At 43.0% G+C, this 16417-nt stretch overlaps 1 protein-coding gene across 2 annotated transcripts in view; it reads left to right on the forward strand.

Moving 5' to 3' along the window:
• Positions 1 to 16417, forward strand: part of bbs9 (Bardet-Biedl syndrome 9) — a 597963-nt gene that overhangs the window by 41148 nt on the left and 540398 nt on the right. For both annotated transcript variants that reach the window (XM_072466853.1, XM_072466854.1), the window contains exons 8-9: positions 6306 to 6489; positions 13359 to 13488. In XM_072466853.1, the coding sequence (XP_072322954.1) occupies positions 6306 to 6489; positions 13359 to 13488 (314 nt within the window). The remainder of the gene's footprint in view (positions 1 to 6305; positions 6490 to 13358; positions 13489 to 16417) is intronic.

Here is a 16417-nt window from a genome sequence, read left to right on the forward strand (position 1 = left end):
GTAGGGTGCTCTTTCCAAGAGCCGGTGCAGACTCGATGGGCCGAATGGCCTCCTTCTGCACTGTAAAATTCTATGAATTACTATGAATCTATGAATTACCTCTTCTCTATCTTTAAGGCGGTGAAATCGCACGATTGTCGCCCTAGGTGGTTCTCCCGCTTTTGGTCTTCTCGCCGGGATCCGATGGGCCCCCTCCACCTCTAAGGGGCCCGCAGGGGCCTCAGCTCCCATCAACGAGCTTAGCATCGTGCTTACATAAGCCCCGCAATCCGCTCCTTCCACTCCCTCAGGGAGACCCAGTATCCGAAGGTTCTTCCTTCGCGCTCTGTTTTCTAGGGCCTCAATCCTTTCAATGCACTTTTTGTGGAGCGCCTCGTGCGTCTGTGTTTTGACCGCCAGACCCAGGATCTCGTCCTCATTATCCGTCACCTTCTGCTCCACCACGCGGAGCTCTGTCTCCTGGGTCCTTTGTGCCTCCTTGAGCCCCTCAATTGCCTGTAGCATCGGGGTCAGCACCTCCCTCTTTAGTAGCTCCACACACCGTCTCAAGAATTCGTCTTGCTCGGGCCCCCATGTCGTCTGGGCTTTCTCCGCCGCCATCTTGTGTCTTCTCCCTTTCTGTCCCTATCGTCGAGGATTCCTCGCGCTGCAGCCGCCGCCGCCGATATTTTCCTCTTTCGTTGGGGGGGGACTCCCTACTCACTCACCCCACACACAGGTTTCGTCGCGCGAAAATTTCCCGTTGGGGCTCTTAAAAGAGCCCGAAGGTCCGTTGGAGCTGGAGCCGCCGAAACGTGCGGCTTAGCTAGTCATCGCCGCAACCGGAAGTCCCTGCCCACACAGTAATGTAAGTGAACACATAACCCCATACCTAGGGGTCAGTATAGTGTTAAACCGAGCCATGTGTAGAAGCAAGCATGAAGACAGATCCTAAGTTAAACCTTTACCTATGTATATAACTTCGAGTAGTTAATAAATACTGACTGTTGAACTATATAAGGCCACAAATATAAGAATAAGACATACTGAACTACGCTCAATACCTTACAACATGGCGGGAGCGAATGAAACAACTCAAAACCCCACAGAGACTGCAGATGAAATTCAAATCATGGAAAATGAAAGGGAAAATCAAAGAAGCATTCGGTCAGAAATTGCTATTTAAATTGCAGTCTGAGAAACTCGATTCCCGAGTCCACGCTCCGGGGACGGCCAAACTCGCTCCAAACAAAGAAAAAATAATAATTCATTAAAAATTAATTGTGACTGAGTAGGCAGCTTGCAAAAGCCAAGATTCGAAGCCAAGACTGCGAGCGTTTCACTAAAGCGGGAAGAACTCTAACCAGTTGATCCAGGCAACCATTGTGGAACAAATGTAACCAAGGAGATTGTAAACATCATGTGGAGATGCTGCCATTGGACTGGGGTGAGCGCAGTAAGAAGTCTTACAAGACCAGGTTAAAGTCCAACAGGTTTGTTTTGAATCACTAGCTGTCGGAGCACAGCTCCTTAGGTCAATTCAAAGTGAGAGGAGCAGCGGGGCGGTTAGCAGCGAGAGGCCAGTGTACCCTCCTGCTGCCACTTCATTTTATGTATCCCAGGAGGAGAGGTCCTGTGGAAATGAGCAAGGAGGTCAGTAGGGGTATGTGTGCTGGGCATCTGAGGCCCATAAAGCAGGGCCTGGTCTCCAGTCCGCTTGGCCCCCTTGCCACTGGACCAAGGCCTTTCTCCGCCAATCCTGTGTGGCAGCTGGTGTGCAATGCCCACCCCATTTCAAAAGAACTCACACACAGACATCTTCCGCCCTTAAAATGAAAAATCACATCAACAGCAAAAAGAGTATGGCACCCCTCCCACCCGCACCTCCAACCGCTCTCTATCCACCTGTGACGGAGACTGTAGGTCCCACATTGGATTCTCAGTCACCTGAGACCTGGTTTTGTGGAAGCAAGTCATCCTTGCCCCTGAGGGCCTGGCTCAGAAGGGAACAACAACCACAAGCCGTGAGTTGTGCTGGGTGGGAGGATTAGTCACAGTCACGTTGGATCTCATTTGTATCTTTAAGAACCATTTTGGTTCTGTGGCAGGCTGGGAACCTGATTGTAGAGATTCAAAAAATGGAGCTCTGGGGAAGATGGGTTTGGATTTGTGAAGGACTTTGAACAAGGTGATTACTGAAAATTTAAAGGAAAGGGGACGTCATCTGAAGAGAGAGAACCATTAACAATATCAGCTAACATGGGAACCATGAGGGGAGCGAATGAAACAACTCAAAATCCCACAGAGACTGCAGATTAAATTAAAATCATGGAAAATGAAAGGACAAATCAAAGAAGCATTGGGTCAAAAATTGCTGTTTAAATTGCAGTCTGAGAAACTCGATTCCCGAGTCCACGCTCCGGGGACGGCCAAACTCGCTCCAAACAAAGAAAAAATAATTCATTAAAAATTAATTGTGACTGAGTAGGCAGCTTGCAAAAGCCAAGATTCGATGCTTCCAAGACTGCGAGCGTTTCACTAAAGCGGGAAAAACTCTAACCAGCAGCTTAATGGGTATGGACACGAGGTGGTCTCATGGAGACTTTGAGCAGTAGGGAGATAAGAGAGAAACTAGAGAAATATGCGAGTTCAGGGCTAGGGCAGGCAGAATTTATGAGGGCGATAGCATCCCGAAGAAGGTTACAAGAATGCTAAATCACTTCAGAAATAGTGTGTGTCGGCAAACGTGGCAGCGATGTGTATAGAGCAAGGTTCCCTGAACAGCAAAGGAATAACTAGATCATATTGTACAGCCAAGCCTCAAGAGTACTCCACTGCCCTTCAAAGAGTGCAAAGACACGTTTTCCATTCACCTCAACAGGCTGACGGCTTTTTTCTTAACCCCCAAAGTGGCACCTGCAGCATTGCAGCACTCGCCCAGTGCAGAAATATCAACCTGCATTCGTAGCAGAGACTTTCATTTTCTTTAATCATATATTTCGTTAATTAATTAATCTGTACTGTGTGTTGCAATCTCTTCACAGTTGCAGTCTCTTCACAGTTAAAGTTGAGCCCTAAGATTGGTTTCCAGATAGTTTGATCAGTGTTGTAAGGCACCCTTTCATTCTGGTAGCTGTTGCCTTTATTATTGTTGTAGAACTTTGTACTTTGGTGAAATTTGGCTTTTATGTGTTGTGTCTATAATGTCTGCTTTCTCTGATGTTGCAGACAGTACTGATATCTATTCCTGTATTTGGAACATTTCCCCATGAAGTATTAAAGCCTATATTTAAGTGCTGTTTGCCATTTGTTTATAGGCATAGGTTTACGTGGCCGTGTTTCTGTTGGGTCATTTAGAGTTATTTCTGTGTGAAAGCCCATAACCCTCGTTAACTGTTTTCAATTCAAGCTGTTGAGAAATTTGCGCCAATTTCTGTTTGCCTAAAATGCTCTGCGTTAATCTAAGCCATGTGTTAGCATGTGTCATGAAGAATGAATTCATAATCTGCACACATTGTCAGCCTTGGCTCTGTGGCAGCGCACTCTGAGTCACATGACTCCAGGCTCAGGTTCCATTCCAGGGCTTGAGCACAACAATCCAGGCTGATGTTTCAGTGCCGTGCTCGGGTGTACAACACTGTTGGAGGTGCTGCCTTTCAGATATTAAACTGAGTTACCCGAACAGGTAGTTGTAAACAATCCATGGAACTATTTTGAAGAAGCGCAGGGTTGTTCTCCCTGGTATTCCTGGCCAATATTTATCCCTCAATCAACATCACAAAACAGATTATCTGGCTATTATCACATTACTCGTTGTTGGGTTTTGCCGTCTTCCCTATTACACTGTGACTGCAGTTTAAAAGTACTTCATCAGCTGTCAAGGTCAAAGATGTGCAGGTTAGGTGGATTGGCCATGCTAAATTGCCCCTTAGTGTCCAAAGATTGGGTGGGGTTGCTGGGTTGTGGGGCTGGGTGGAGGTGTGGGCTTAAGTAGAGTGCTCTTTCAGGGCCGGTGCAGACTCAATGGGCCGAATGGTCACCTCCTGCACTGTAAATGCTATGATTCTATGAAAGTGCTTTGAGACGTCTGGTGGTCAGAAGAACACAAGAACTAGGAGCAGGAGTAGGCCATCTGGCCCCTCGAGCCTGCTCCGCCATTCAATGAGATCATGGCTGATCTTTTGTGGACTCAGCTCCACTTTCCGGCCCGAACACCATAACCCTTTATTCTTCAAAATACTATCTATCTTTATCTTGAAAACATTTAAAGAAGGAGCCTCAACTGCTTCACTGGGTAAGGAATTCCATAGATTCACAACCCTTTGGGTGAAGAAGTTCCTCCTAAGCTCAGTCATGAAAGACACTAATCAATGGAAGTGTTTTTGCTTCAACTACAGTATTACACAACGAGTGGTTATGAGTTGGAATTCATTGCTTGAAAGGTTACTAGAAACAAATTCACTTGTGACTTTCAGAAGGGAATTAGCTAGGTATTTGAAAGGAACAAAAGATGGAGGGCTACTGGGCACAAGACAGGGGAATGGGACTATCTGGTTGCTGTGACATAGAACTAGCGTGATCTCATCTGGCTGAATGGCCACCTTGTGTGAAGTAACCAGTCTACGATTCTAAGCTTTTTAAAAATAATTTTTCACCAGGTGTTCTGAATTTGCTACTGAATAAAAAGAAAGACTTGCATTTACATTGTGCTTTTCACGAACACTGGACAGCTGAAAGTGCCTTACAACCAATGAAGTACTTCTGAAGTGTAGTCACTGTTGTGACATGGGAATGTGGCAGCCAATTTGGGCACAGCAAGCTCCCACAAACAGCACTGATCATGACCAGATAATTTTTTACGATGTTGATTGAGGGGTAAATATTAGTCAGGACACTGGGGGATAACTCCCCTGATTTTCATCAAAATAATGCCAGGGATCGTTTACATCCACTCTCTCAGTACTGCACCAGGAGCGTCAGCTTTGATCTTTGTAGTCAAACAGTGGATTGGGACTTGAACTTGGAAGCTTGTGACTGAGAGGCGAGTGTGCTATTTGAGCTAAGGTGACATGTGCAATGTATGTCTGTAATTTCCTCCTTACTGTAACCTTTAATCCTAACTATTCTGTGATGCCCTTTGCAAAGCTGTTGATTTGTAGAATGCCCTATTCTACACCAATCATTGTGGGCGCAAGTTCAGCCGAACAGCACATGCTTACCTGACCACCAAACTTGCACCTTTTGTTGTCTCAAGTCTTGGAGTTTCTTTAATAGTTTTGTGAGGGGCCTGTAATATGGCCAAGGGGTAGTTTGCAACATGTTCCATTTGTGAATATCCCAGTACAGTGTTAGTCAGTTGTTTATTGTGACCGGCCATTTCCATTGGTTTACACAGTTAGCATGGCCCCGGGTCACTGTCCGTGTGCAGTTTGCACTTCTCCCTGTTTCTGTGTGGGTCTCACCCCCACAACCCAAAGATGTGCAGGGTAAGTGGATTGGTCACGCTAAACTGCCCCTTAATTAGAAAAAAAAGAATTGGGTACTTTAAATTTAAAGAAAGAACAAAAAACATGGGATACACAGTTAGGTTGCTAAAATTTCTAACCTGTAGCGACTGTAGACTGCAAAGAATGAGTTGTTAATACGCCTTTCAGTATAGAATGTCATAAAAAACAGTTAATGTATTTTAAGGCTGGTTTAATTTTGACACTGATGACCATTTGCCTTAGTCATAGTCATAGAGCATACAGTGCAGAAGGAGGCCATTCGGCCCATCGAGTATCAAGTCTGCACCGACTCACTTAAACCCTCACTTCCACCCTATCTCTGTAACCCAATTAGCCCTCCTAACCTTTTTGGTCACTAAGGGCAATTTACCATGGCCAGTCCACCTAACCTGCTCGTCTTTGGGCTGTGGGAGGAAACTGGAGCACCCGGAGGAAACCCACGCAGACACTGGGAGAACGTGCAGACTCCGCACAGACAGTGACCCAGCGGGGAATCGAACCTGGGACCCTGGTGCTGTGAAGCCACAGTGCTATCCACTTGTGCTACCGTGCTGCCTTCTGATATATATAAAGTTAATAAGGTGTCATTTGCCATTACCTTCATGGATATTTGGTTAAGTATATAGGTATGGAGAAGAGAGACTATTGCTATAATGTTCTGCGTACAACATGACAAGAATAAACATAGCCAAGACCTGCGAGGGCTTGTGTAACAATCCTGAGCTGTATTGAGATGAGTTGAAAGAGAATCAGTAAACATGGAGACAGTACCATCTTGCTGCAATAGTTTTGATCTATGATGCATCTTATTGTTTGCAGAGGGACTGGACGGTGAGCATTGGTGAACAAGCATTAGACATTTGCATCGTATCATTTAATCAAACTGCGTCTTCCATATTAGTACTTGGTGAGAGGAACCTCTTCTGCTTTAAGGAAAATGGACAACTTCGCTTCATGAAAAAGCTGGAATACAATCCAAGCTGTTTCTTACCTTACACCTCAGGTATGAAAAACAATTACAGTTCATAGATAAGTATAGAAAAATTCACAATTCCATAGAATTATTCAAAGAATATTTTAAGTAACACGAGTCTGTCTGAGTTCCCACCCATCCAGTCTGCATTCAACTGTTGAAATAATTTCTGCCTCAACTACTAACCCTACAAGTGAATTCCACAGCCTCCCAACTCTGTGGAAAAAAAAAAAATACCCTCGCCCTATGGTTCAAATCTCTTCCATTTAATCTTCTATCTATGACTCCTCGTTCTTCATTCCTCAACTACTGGAACCGGTCTGGTTCTACCTCCCTGCTCCCATCCCTTCATAACTGTAAACACTCATATCAGCCTATAATATGTGTCGCTTAATGAAAAGTGATCCAATTTTTCAAGTGTTTTTTGATGCTGTATTTGTCTTTCCCCATACTAAGGTGCATTCTTGTGAGTTTATGTAAGTGAGTGCAGTTTATAGATATGATACCTTATTCCAACAAAAACAAGTGATTATTGTCTCTCTCGCTCTCTCTCTTCCCCTCCTCCAAGTTGAAGTACTGATCTAATCCATGGTACTTGGAGGACATTTTTGTCAAAGAATAAGGAGAACTACACTAAACATTGGAATTAAAAGCTATATAGTGCATTCTGTCAACTGCAAAACACTCTGTGCTCCAATCATTAAATGTACAAAGATAGAATATTTTGAGTACTGGCTGTATTGCAGTCCATGACTGTTAAATGTATTTAGAAGTTTTAAAATACATGCTTGTTTGTCCTACAAAATGTTCTTCCTCCTGCCATGCACATTTACATACAAATAGAGTTGTTTCCACTAACTGAGGCACAAATGACCATGATTGTCTCTATAGGTGTTGTTTATTCTTTGGTCATTCTGACCTGTTATTGACACCATCCTTGGCAAGAAAAAGCTCTATTTTTCAATGTTTATTGGCTGCTAACTGAATTGCATGGAGTTGAGAGAAATTATCTGCAGTCTTTAGAATCTTGGAATGGTTACAGCAAGAAGCCCATTCAGCCCATTGTGTCTTTGCCAGCTCCCTGCAAGAGCAACTCGACTAGTCCGAGGACCTCGCTCTTTTCCATAACCCTGGAGTTTTTCCCCTTCTGGTACTTATCCAATTCCCTTTTGAAAGCCACATTTGTATCTGCTTCTACCACAGCGCATTTAAGATCCTAACCTTTCACTGTATTAGAAAAAAATCATACTTCTTCATGTTATCATTGATTCTTTTACAAAACTCTTTGAATCAGTGTCCTCTGGTTCCCTTTTGCTAGTGGAAACATTTTTCTCGACCTTTCCTGAATGAGACTCCTCATGATTGTGAACACCTCTGTCGAATCTCCTCTTCTCTAAGGAGCTTCCCCAATCTATCCACGGAATCTATCCCTGGAACCATTCTCATAAAAATCTTTCTTGCACTCTCTCTAATGTCTTCACGTTATTCTTAAAGTGTGGCACCGCAATTGGACACACTACTCCAGTTGTTGCTGCACCAGAGTTTTATTAAGGTTAATCATAACATCCTTACTTTTGTACTCTTATCTATTGAAAAGCCCAGAATGCCCTTTTAAGTAATTTTATAGTGATTTATTTGAAAGATTTTCTTTAACTTATGGGAGCAGGAATGTGAAAGTGCAGAGACAGATCCTCATACAGGCGCCACCAATTTATGACATGGAGGGTTCTTTGCTTCCTTCCATCCCTGCATATTTGAGGATAAGCAAAGGACTTTCACATTCAGAGGACAAAGCATCTGAAGTAATGTTCCGAGTGGTGATGCAAAGGAAGATTGCCCATTGGGGCTGCAAGGTGCACCATGATTTGTAGTTCTGAGAAGCCATGGCCATAAATATATCTTAGCAAACCCAAGTGAGGCTCGGGCCTTCGAGGCATGTGATCTTCCTGAATCTGCAGTGCTGCTCCAGCGGAGAACCCCAGGTGATTCATTCATAATAATCCCCACTTTCCAAAGCATCTTCACAGGAGTGGAAGTTTTACCTGAATATTGATTGTCTTTCCTGGACCTCTTAAGAACTTTTGCTGCAAATATATCTTCCATATCACAATTGTTTGCCTATGTTGAACTCCGTGTTGAGTGCAGAATGTTGTAAAGTGCCTAATTGAAAGATGAGGTGCTGTTCCTCCAGCTTCTGTTGAACTTTGCAGGAGCATTAAGGGGGAAGATGAAATGAGAGATCTCGGTGTACAAGTACACAGGTCCCTAAAGGCAGCTGTTCAAGCAGACAAGGTTGTAAAGAAAGCATATGGAACGCTGTCCTTCATTGGCAGGGGTGTAGAATATAAAAGTAAGGATATAGTGATGGGACTGTATAAAACACTGGTGCGGCCACAACTGGAATACTGTGTGCAATTCTGGTCACCACATTACAGGAAGGATGTTATTGCTCTGGAGAGAGTGCAGAGGACGTTTACAGGAATGTTGCCACAGCTAGAAAAGTGTAGTTACGAGGAGAGATCGGATAGGTTGGGGTTATTTTCCTTGGAACAAAGAAGGCTGAGGGGTGACTTAATTGAGGTGGACAAAATTATGAGGGGAAGAGATAGTGAACTGGATAAAATTGTTTCCCTTGGTGGAGAATTCCAGAACCAGGGGACAGAGATTCAAGATAAGTGGCAGAAGGTGTAGAGGGGACAGGAGGAAGAACTTTTTTATGCAGAGGGTAGTGGGAGTCTGGAATTCGCTGCCCGAGATGGTAATGGAGGAGGAGACCCTAAACTCTTTTAAAAAGCACTTGGCTCTGCACCTTGAGTGCTGTAAAATACAGGGGTATGGATCAGGGGCAGGAAGGTGGGATTAGAAAAGGAACCTGGGTGTCCTTGGGCTGGCATGGACAAGATGGGCCGAATGGCCTTCATTCTGTGCTGTAACTTTACTATGATTCTAATGAGGGATCTCTTTAAGCTGGAGAAAACGTGAATTTTATTCTCAGAGGTTGTTAGTCTGCGGAATCCTTTCCCCCAGAGAGTAACGGAGACTGGATCATTGAATGTTTTTGAGGCTTAGTTGGATTCTAAGCTGCCGAGAGAGTCAAAGAGGAAAGTAGATGCAACAATCAGATCAACCATGTAACAAAGGGCAGAGCAGGCTCGAGGAGCGGGGTGGTCTACTCCTGTTCCTAATTTGTATGTTTGTATGCACGTAGCACAAACTGAAAGAAGAGCATGCAACTTCAAAAATCCGTTTTTGTTTAAACCCTGGTTTTCGAACAATGTTGAACTCAAAACAAGTCCAGGTCCGAAATAAAGGCAGAAGTAAGCTAAATGACAACCCACAATTATTACACAGTTCAGACATTACTTTGTGAGCCTCAGTGACATTTCCAAAAATTCTGGCAAATGTAATCTGTACTCCTGCTTTTAGTTTGCACTCATTTCAGTCACAGGACTCACTGAGCCTATAATCTGTTAGGTTCTGTCATCTCTTAAACGCTGCCTCTAATTATAGTGCAGGTAACTGTGACTTCAGATTGTTTACAAAGTATTTGCTGAATTGAGTCTATTTTTGGAATCAGATGTTTGTGGGATTATATTGTTTCCTTGCAACTGTATGTTTACATGTCGCCTTACAGGTCAGAACTACTTTGGTTTAGATAATGTAGCAATGATAGAATGGGCAGCTTTTGCATTCACCAGAGCAAGTTATCAACGTGTAAAAACTTGTTTGTTACAGGAAAAAAATGATATCTGACAGCCTAAATATAGGCTTGAGAAAACGGGTATAATTTGCAAAAACGTTCATTTTTTTTCATAAATGATTAACTTCATATCTTGCCACTTCAGTCTGAGGGTGGGGTTGAAGGCAGGAGAAAAGCAGTTCAAATAAATTTAACCTGCAAAATTGAACAGTTACCACCGTTATATTGTGTACGGTTCATATGAAGTTGATGGGCATGAAACTGCTCAATGTGCAGTTTAACCAAAGCCATCAAAATTAAAATGAAAATATGGGATGGAGGGATTCTGTAAGAACATGTGAGAAAATACGAGACAATCTCAAACAAGCAACAAAATAGAAACAATGGTGCGGAGATTATGGTTTGGAATTGTTGAACTCGAAGTTGAGACCTGAAGGCTGTAAAGTGCCGAATTGAAAGATGAGATGCTGTTCTGCAAACCTATGTTGAACTTTGCAGGAGCAATAGGCCAAAAACAGATGTCGGCATGAAAGCAAGGTGGAGAATTAAAGTGACAGGCTGCCGGAGGTTTGGGGTCATGCTTGCGGATTGGATGGAGGTGTTCCACAAAGTGGTCTCCCCGATATGGAAGTGTCCACATAGTAAGCAGCAAGTAGACCAGGGTATCACTGAGGGAACAAATCGTTTTCTGCCACTTCCAGCGTGATGCCACCACCAAACATGTGTTTCCCTCCTCTTCCCTGTCAGCATTCTGAAGGGGCTGCTCTTTCAGCGATACCCTGGTCAACTCCTCAGTTACTGCCAACACCCCGTCTCTCTCGTCCCATGGCACCTTTCCATCCATATGAAGGAGATGTAATATCTGCCCTTTTGTCTCCTCTCTCCTCATTGTCCAAGATTGTCAATCATTCCTTCCAGGTGAAAGATAAATGACATAGCTGCTTGACTGGGATTGTGAGGGAACCAACAAGAAGGGTAAACATACTTGACCTCAGCATCATCAACCTGCCTGCCACAAATGCATCTGTCCATGACAGTATCGGTAGGAGAGACCACCACACAATCCTTATGGAGACAAAGTCTCGTCTTCACATTGAAGATACCCTCCATCGTGTTGTATGGCACTACCATCATGCTAAATGAGATAGATTCAAAACAGATCTAGAAACTCGAGACTGGGCATCCATGAGGTGCTGTGGGCCATCAGCAGCAGCAGAATTGTTTTCAACTACAATCTGCAACCTTATGCCCCGGCATATCCCCGACTCTACCATTACCACTAAGCCAGGGTATCAACTGTGGTTCAATAAGAGTGCCGGAATGCCATGAGTAACTCCAAGCATACCTAAAAATAAGGTGCCAACCTGGTGACGCTACAACACAGGATGATCCACCTCAGCCTCCTCCAGAGATCCCCAGCATCACAGACGTCAACCTTCAATTAATTCTATTCTCCGCATGTGATACCAAGTAATGTCTGAAGATGGTGGATGCTCCAAATGGCCTTGACAATATTCTGGCAATAGTACTAAAGACTTGTGTTCGAGAACTTGCAAACTGTTACAGTAGAACAACACTGCATCTACCCTGAAATTTGGAAAACTGCCCAGGTGTGTCCTGTACACAAGAAACAGGTCAAATCCAAAGCGGCCAATTACCGCCCCATCAATGTACTCTCAATCTTCAGTAAAGTGATGGATGGGGTCATCAGCTGCGCTATCAAGTGGCACTTACTCAGCAATAACCTGCTCCTGAACACTCCGATTGGGTTCTGCCAGGGTCACACCGCTCCTGACCTCATTACAGCCCTGGGTCAAATGTGGACAAAGGAGCTGAATGCCAGAGATGAGAGTGATTGGCCTCGACATCAAGGCAGCATTTTATCAAGCATGGCATCAAGCAGCCCTAGTTAAACTGGAGTCAATGGAACTCAGCGGGAAAACTCTCCATGTATGGAGTCATACCTGGCACAAAGGTTAGATGTTGTGTTGGTTGGAGGTAAGTCATCTCAGCTCCAGGATATCTTTGCAGGAGTATCCTGGAGGTTACCTTTGACCAGAAACTGAACTTAACCAGCCATATAAATACCGTAGCTACCAAAACAGGTCAAAGTTTAGTAACTCCCCTCCTGACTCCCCAAAGCCTGCCCACCCCCTACAAGGCACAAATCAGGATGTTAATGGAATACTCACCACTAGCCTGGATGAGTGCAACTTTCAGATTTTCAGCATTTGCAGTATTTTCCTGTTCGTGAAGGAGCAGGAATACTGGTTGTAACATTTTGGTTACATTTCCTTTGTTGCTGAAGCACTTTGTTTTTGCTGAATTAAGCCTTAAAGTGCTTGCCTTTAGAATATGCAGGTTTGTTTTAACTCCTACAAAGTGCAGGGTTATTGTTTTTCCCTTATTTTCACATTCTGCCTGTGTGCCATTCATTATTGAGTAAAAGAGCAAACTTAAATATTGCATTAAAATTTTCTCAGGTTTTTTAGCTGGTTAATTTATATTCCATTGAACTTGAAGGAAAGTATTTTATATATTCAGAGATTTACATGTATCCCTGAGTCTATGGAAATTCTGGCAGAATTTCCAGCTGGAGAATGTTCCAACTCTCGATGCAAAGTTTATTCTTAGTTTGGGGGATTCACTCATTTGGACGATTACTTTTTGTCATCTTTTGTTTTCTAGTTGTAAGCTATATTGTGGAAATATTCTGAATAAACAAATATATGTTGTATAATTGGAAAAGTCTCGACTAATCCCAGTCAGATAAGACAAATATTTCCTGAAGGATCTGCCAGTTGTATATGATAACTTGGAAACAAGTTCTAGGAGTTGCTAATAAATGTACTGAACATGCCAAGGTTTAAAAACCATGCAATAGTTTTTCCAGTCATAATTCCAGCTTTTCCAAATAAAAATACATCTTTAAACTCTAACCCTAGTCACTTGCAAGTGCACCAGGCGTTGCTGGCACTGGACATGGAGAAATATGTTTAAAGTTTATTTTGTGAAGTGCTTTGTTTTAACAAACCAAAATATCGTAACCACCATATCGCCTTATGTAAATTGTTATGATCCCCAGTGAGTTCAATCAGGAAAGACAAATGTGCATGTAGATGTGAAATACTACACAGTGCATGGTGTTTATTTTGTTGGGGAAATGAGTAATTTATTTCTTCCGTTGTATACTTTGTAGTGTTGGAAGGAACAATAAATACTCTCGTTGGGAACCACAATAACAAGCTGCTCGTATACCAAGATGTTACTCTGAAATGGGTTGCCCAGCTTCCCCATTTGCCTGTGTCTGTACACGTGGCCAACTTCCAGTGAGTATCCCAGTGTTTCCAAAATCTATCACTGTCACTGCAGTACAACAGGATATAACTTTGTCTGCACTCGATAATGGCTCTGTTTCCTGGTTACTTGTGTGATATTATAGTGCAGAGACTTTACCTGGTTTACTTTGATGTGTTAATCAAAGTATGGAAGGAGCGTGTGGCAAAATATGACTAATTTCCAAAATTAAATGTGTATTCTGTATTGAAATCAAATGGGATAATCTGTTATGGATGCATATCATAGAATCAGAATCCTACAATCATAGAATCCCTGCAGTGCACAAAGAGGCCATTAGGCCCATCAAGTCTGCATCAACCCTCTGAAAGAGGACCCTACCTAGAGCCAGGCCCCCATCCTATCCCCGTAACCCTGCCCAACCTTTTGAGCACTAAGGGGTAATTTAGCTGGCTCATCCACCTAACCTGCACATCTTTGGACTGTGGGAGGAAACCGGAGCACCTGGAGGAAACCCACGCACACACAGGGAGAATGTGCAAATCCATACAGTCACAGCGTTAGTCACCCGAGGCTGGAATTGAACACGGGTGACTGACGCTGTGAGGCAACAGTGCTATCCGCTGTGCCACTGTGCTGCCCTGGTGCTGTGAGGCAGCAGTACTAACTGATGTGCCACCACGCTGCCCTGGCGCTATGAGGCAGCAGTGATAACCGCTGTGCTACCATGCCATCCTGGCGCTGTGAGGCAGCAGTGCTTGTCACCGTGCTGCCCTGGCTCTCTGAGACAGCACTGCTTGCCACTGTGTCACCGTGTCGGCCTTGCGATGTGAGGCAGCAGTGCTTGTCACCGTGCTGCCCTGGCTCTCTGAGGCAGCACTGCTTGCCACTGTGTCACCGTGTCGGCCTTGCGATGTGAGGCAGCAGTGCTTGCCACTGTGTCACCGTGCTGCCCTGGCTCTCTGAGGCAGCACTGCTTGCCACTGTGTCACCGTGTCGGCCTTGCGATGTGAGGCAGCAGTGCTTGTCACCGTGCTGCCCTGGCTCTGTGAGGCAGCACTGCTTGCCACCGTGCCACATATCTAAAAGATAAGGCAATTTCATAATTCATTCTCGGAATGGTACACAATTCTTTCTGAAAAATGTTAAAAACGACCTTTCATTATCAACTCAAGAAATACCAACTTCTTTCCTTCCATAATGGAAATATAAACAAGATTAAAATAAACAGAGTTCTTGCTGTTTTGATTTATTGGTGTTTTAATCTTCAAATATAAATACAATAACTTGCATGCAATAAAGACTTTTATCTAATTACTTGTTAGGATATTTCAGTAATAAATAAACTCTAAAATCAATTTCAATAATGAAGAATTTCTCTCTAAATTTCACAATGACCACATTTTTGAATTCTTGATGTTGACTCCAATTCTTTGCTGTTCCCCTGCACAGAAAATATAAAGACTCTGAAATACTACCACCATTGGCACAAGGCTCTTTCTTGCCTTCTATTTTCCACCTACAATTTCAGGAGCTTTCTATCAATTCCTGCTTTAATTTCTTGCTGAGTAGCCAGTCTCTGTTTAAGGTGCCAATGAGTCATGCACTCAGAAATTTAACTGAGCAAATGTCTTTCCTCTGCTAATTCCAACATTCTTTTTAATATTGTATTTCCCCCGCATGGCGCTGGATTACATTCTACTCATGTGATGTCGAAGCCACTTCTTCCATGGACCCCTTCAAACCATGGGATTGTTCCCATTCCTGAGTATAAAAGGGCTTGCCTCATTTTGGAATATCTATTTATTTTTGTGGCAGCAGGTGCATATTTGACTCTCTTGAAGAAACTCCATCAAATTTCATTGCAGTATCAAAGTCTGCACAATATGCTATATAAATGCAAGTTGTTATTTATAATGGGACACAATCTGGCAATGGATCCTCTTCATTGCTGGATTAATACGTTTAACTACCCAGTTTTGGCTCCCTTGTTTTAGAAAATATGTCAAATCAAAATGTGGAAGAGATTTCCTAAGAAGATGTAAAACATTAGAGGCTTTAGTTGTCAGAACATGCTAGAGAAACTGAAACTTAAAAAAATTGGAACCAGGCAGATTAAGAGAAGACCTAATGGAAGTGTACAGAAATTTGAAGGTTTTGATGCAGGAAAAAAAACTGGTTGGTGAATTGGTTTATCGACGACACGGCTGTGGTTGGTGAGTTGGTTATAGACGACACGGCTATTTCAGTGAGTTGGCACAGGCGTGGTAGTACAAATTATAACCATTGAATTTTCATTCAGACCAATCACAAAAATTGTTTTGAATTTCAGCTCAAATTGCTCAATGATCTTTTTTCTTCTGTCGTGCTTTCCATTTTCTTCCCATTCCGATGTCCCGATTTATTGTTTTGTTTAGTAAGTGGCTAGGAAGTGGTAAGTACTCTTGCGTTTTATAGAAAATTGTAAATTGCACAATTGAATTTATGGACAGCATTATTTAATTAGTGATATGAATGTAGGACTAACCTTCATCAATTACCGAAAGTTCACTGCTAATTGAGAACATGATACGTATAAATACACACGTGAATCTAAAAGGAGCTCTCTGGTAATCAAAGCTAGAGAGGAGTTTGGACTAACAAGCTTTCTTTGCATTGTTATCTGTCACAGATGAATTGATTCTTTTCCACTTCATTACTTATTTTGCTTACCAGATGTCTCCCACATTAAAGAGACAATCTGTCAACAGTGGTTAAATGAGTTATCCCATGTTCTACAATCTCTTTGAATAGTCTACAAGCACAGTCTACAAGATCCTGTGCAAACCTTTGCTCAAACATTGAAGAGGCCATTCTGATCCTGTTAGCATTCAGTTGCTCCTCGTAATATCAAATTTAGTGTTTTCTGTGAAAATCTAGTGGTGTAGCTTAACACCAACTAGTATATTGATACAGCTTTAT

Source organism: Scyliorhinus torazame, chromosome 11, assembly GCF_047496885.1.
Source record: "Scyliorhinus torazame isolate Kashiwa2021f chromosome 11, sScyTor2.1, whole genome shotgun sequence".
Lineage (NCBI taxonomy): Eukaryota > Metazoa > Chordata > Chondrichthyes > Carcharhiniformes > Scyliorhinidae > Scyliorhinus > Scyliorhinus torazame.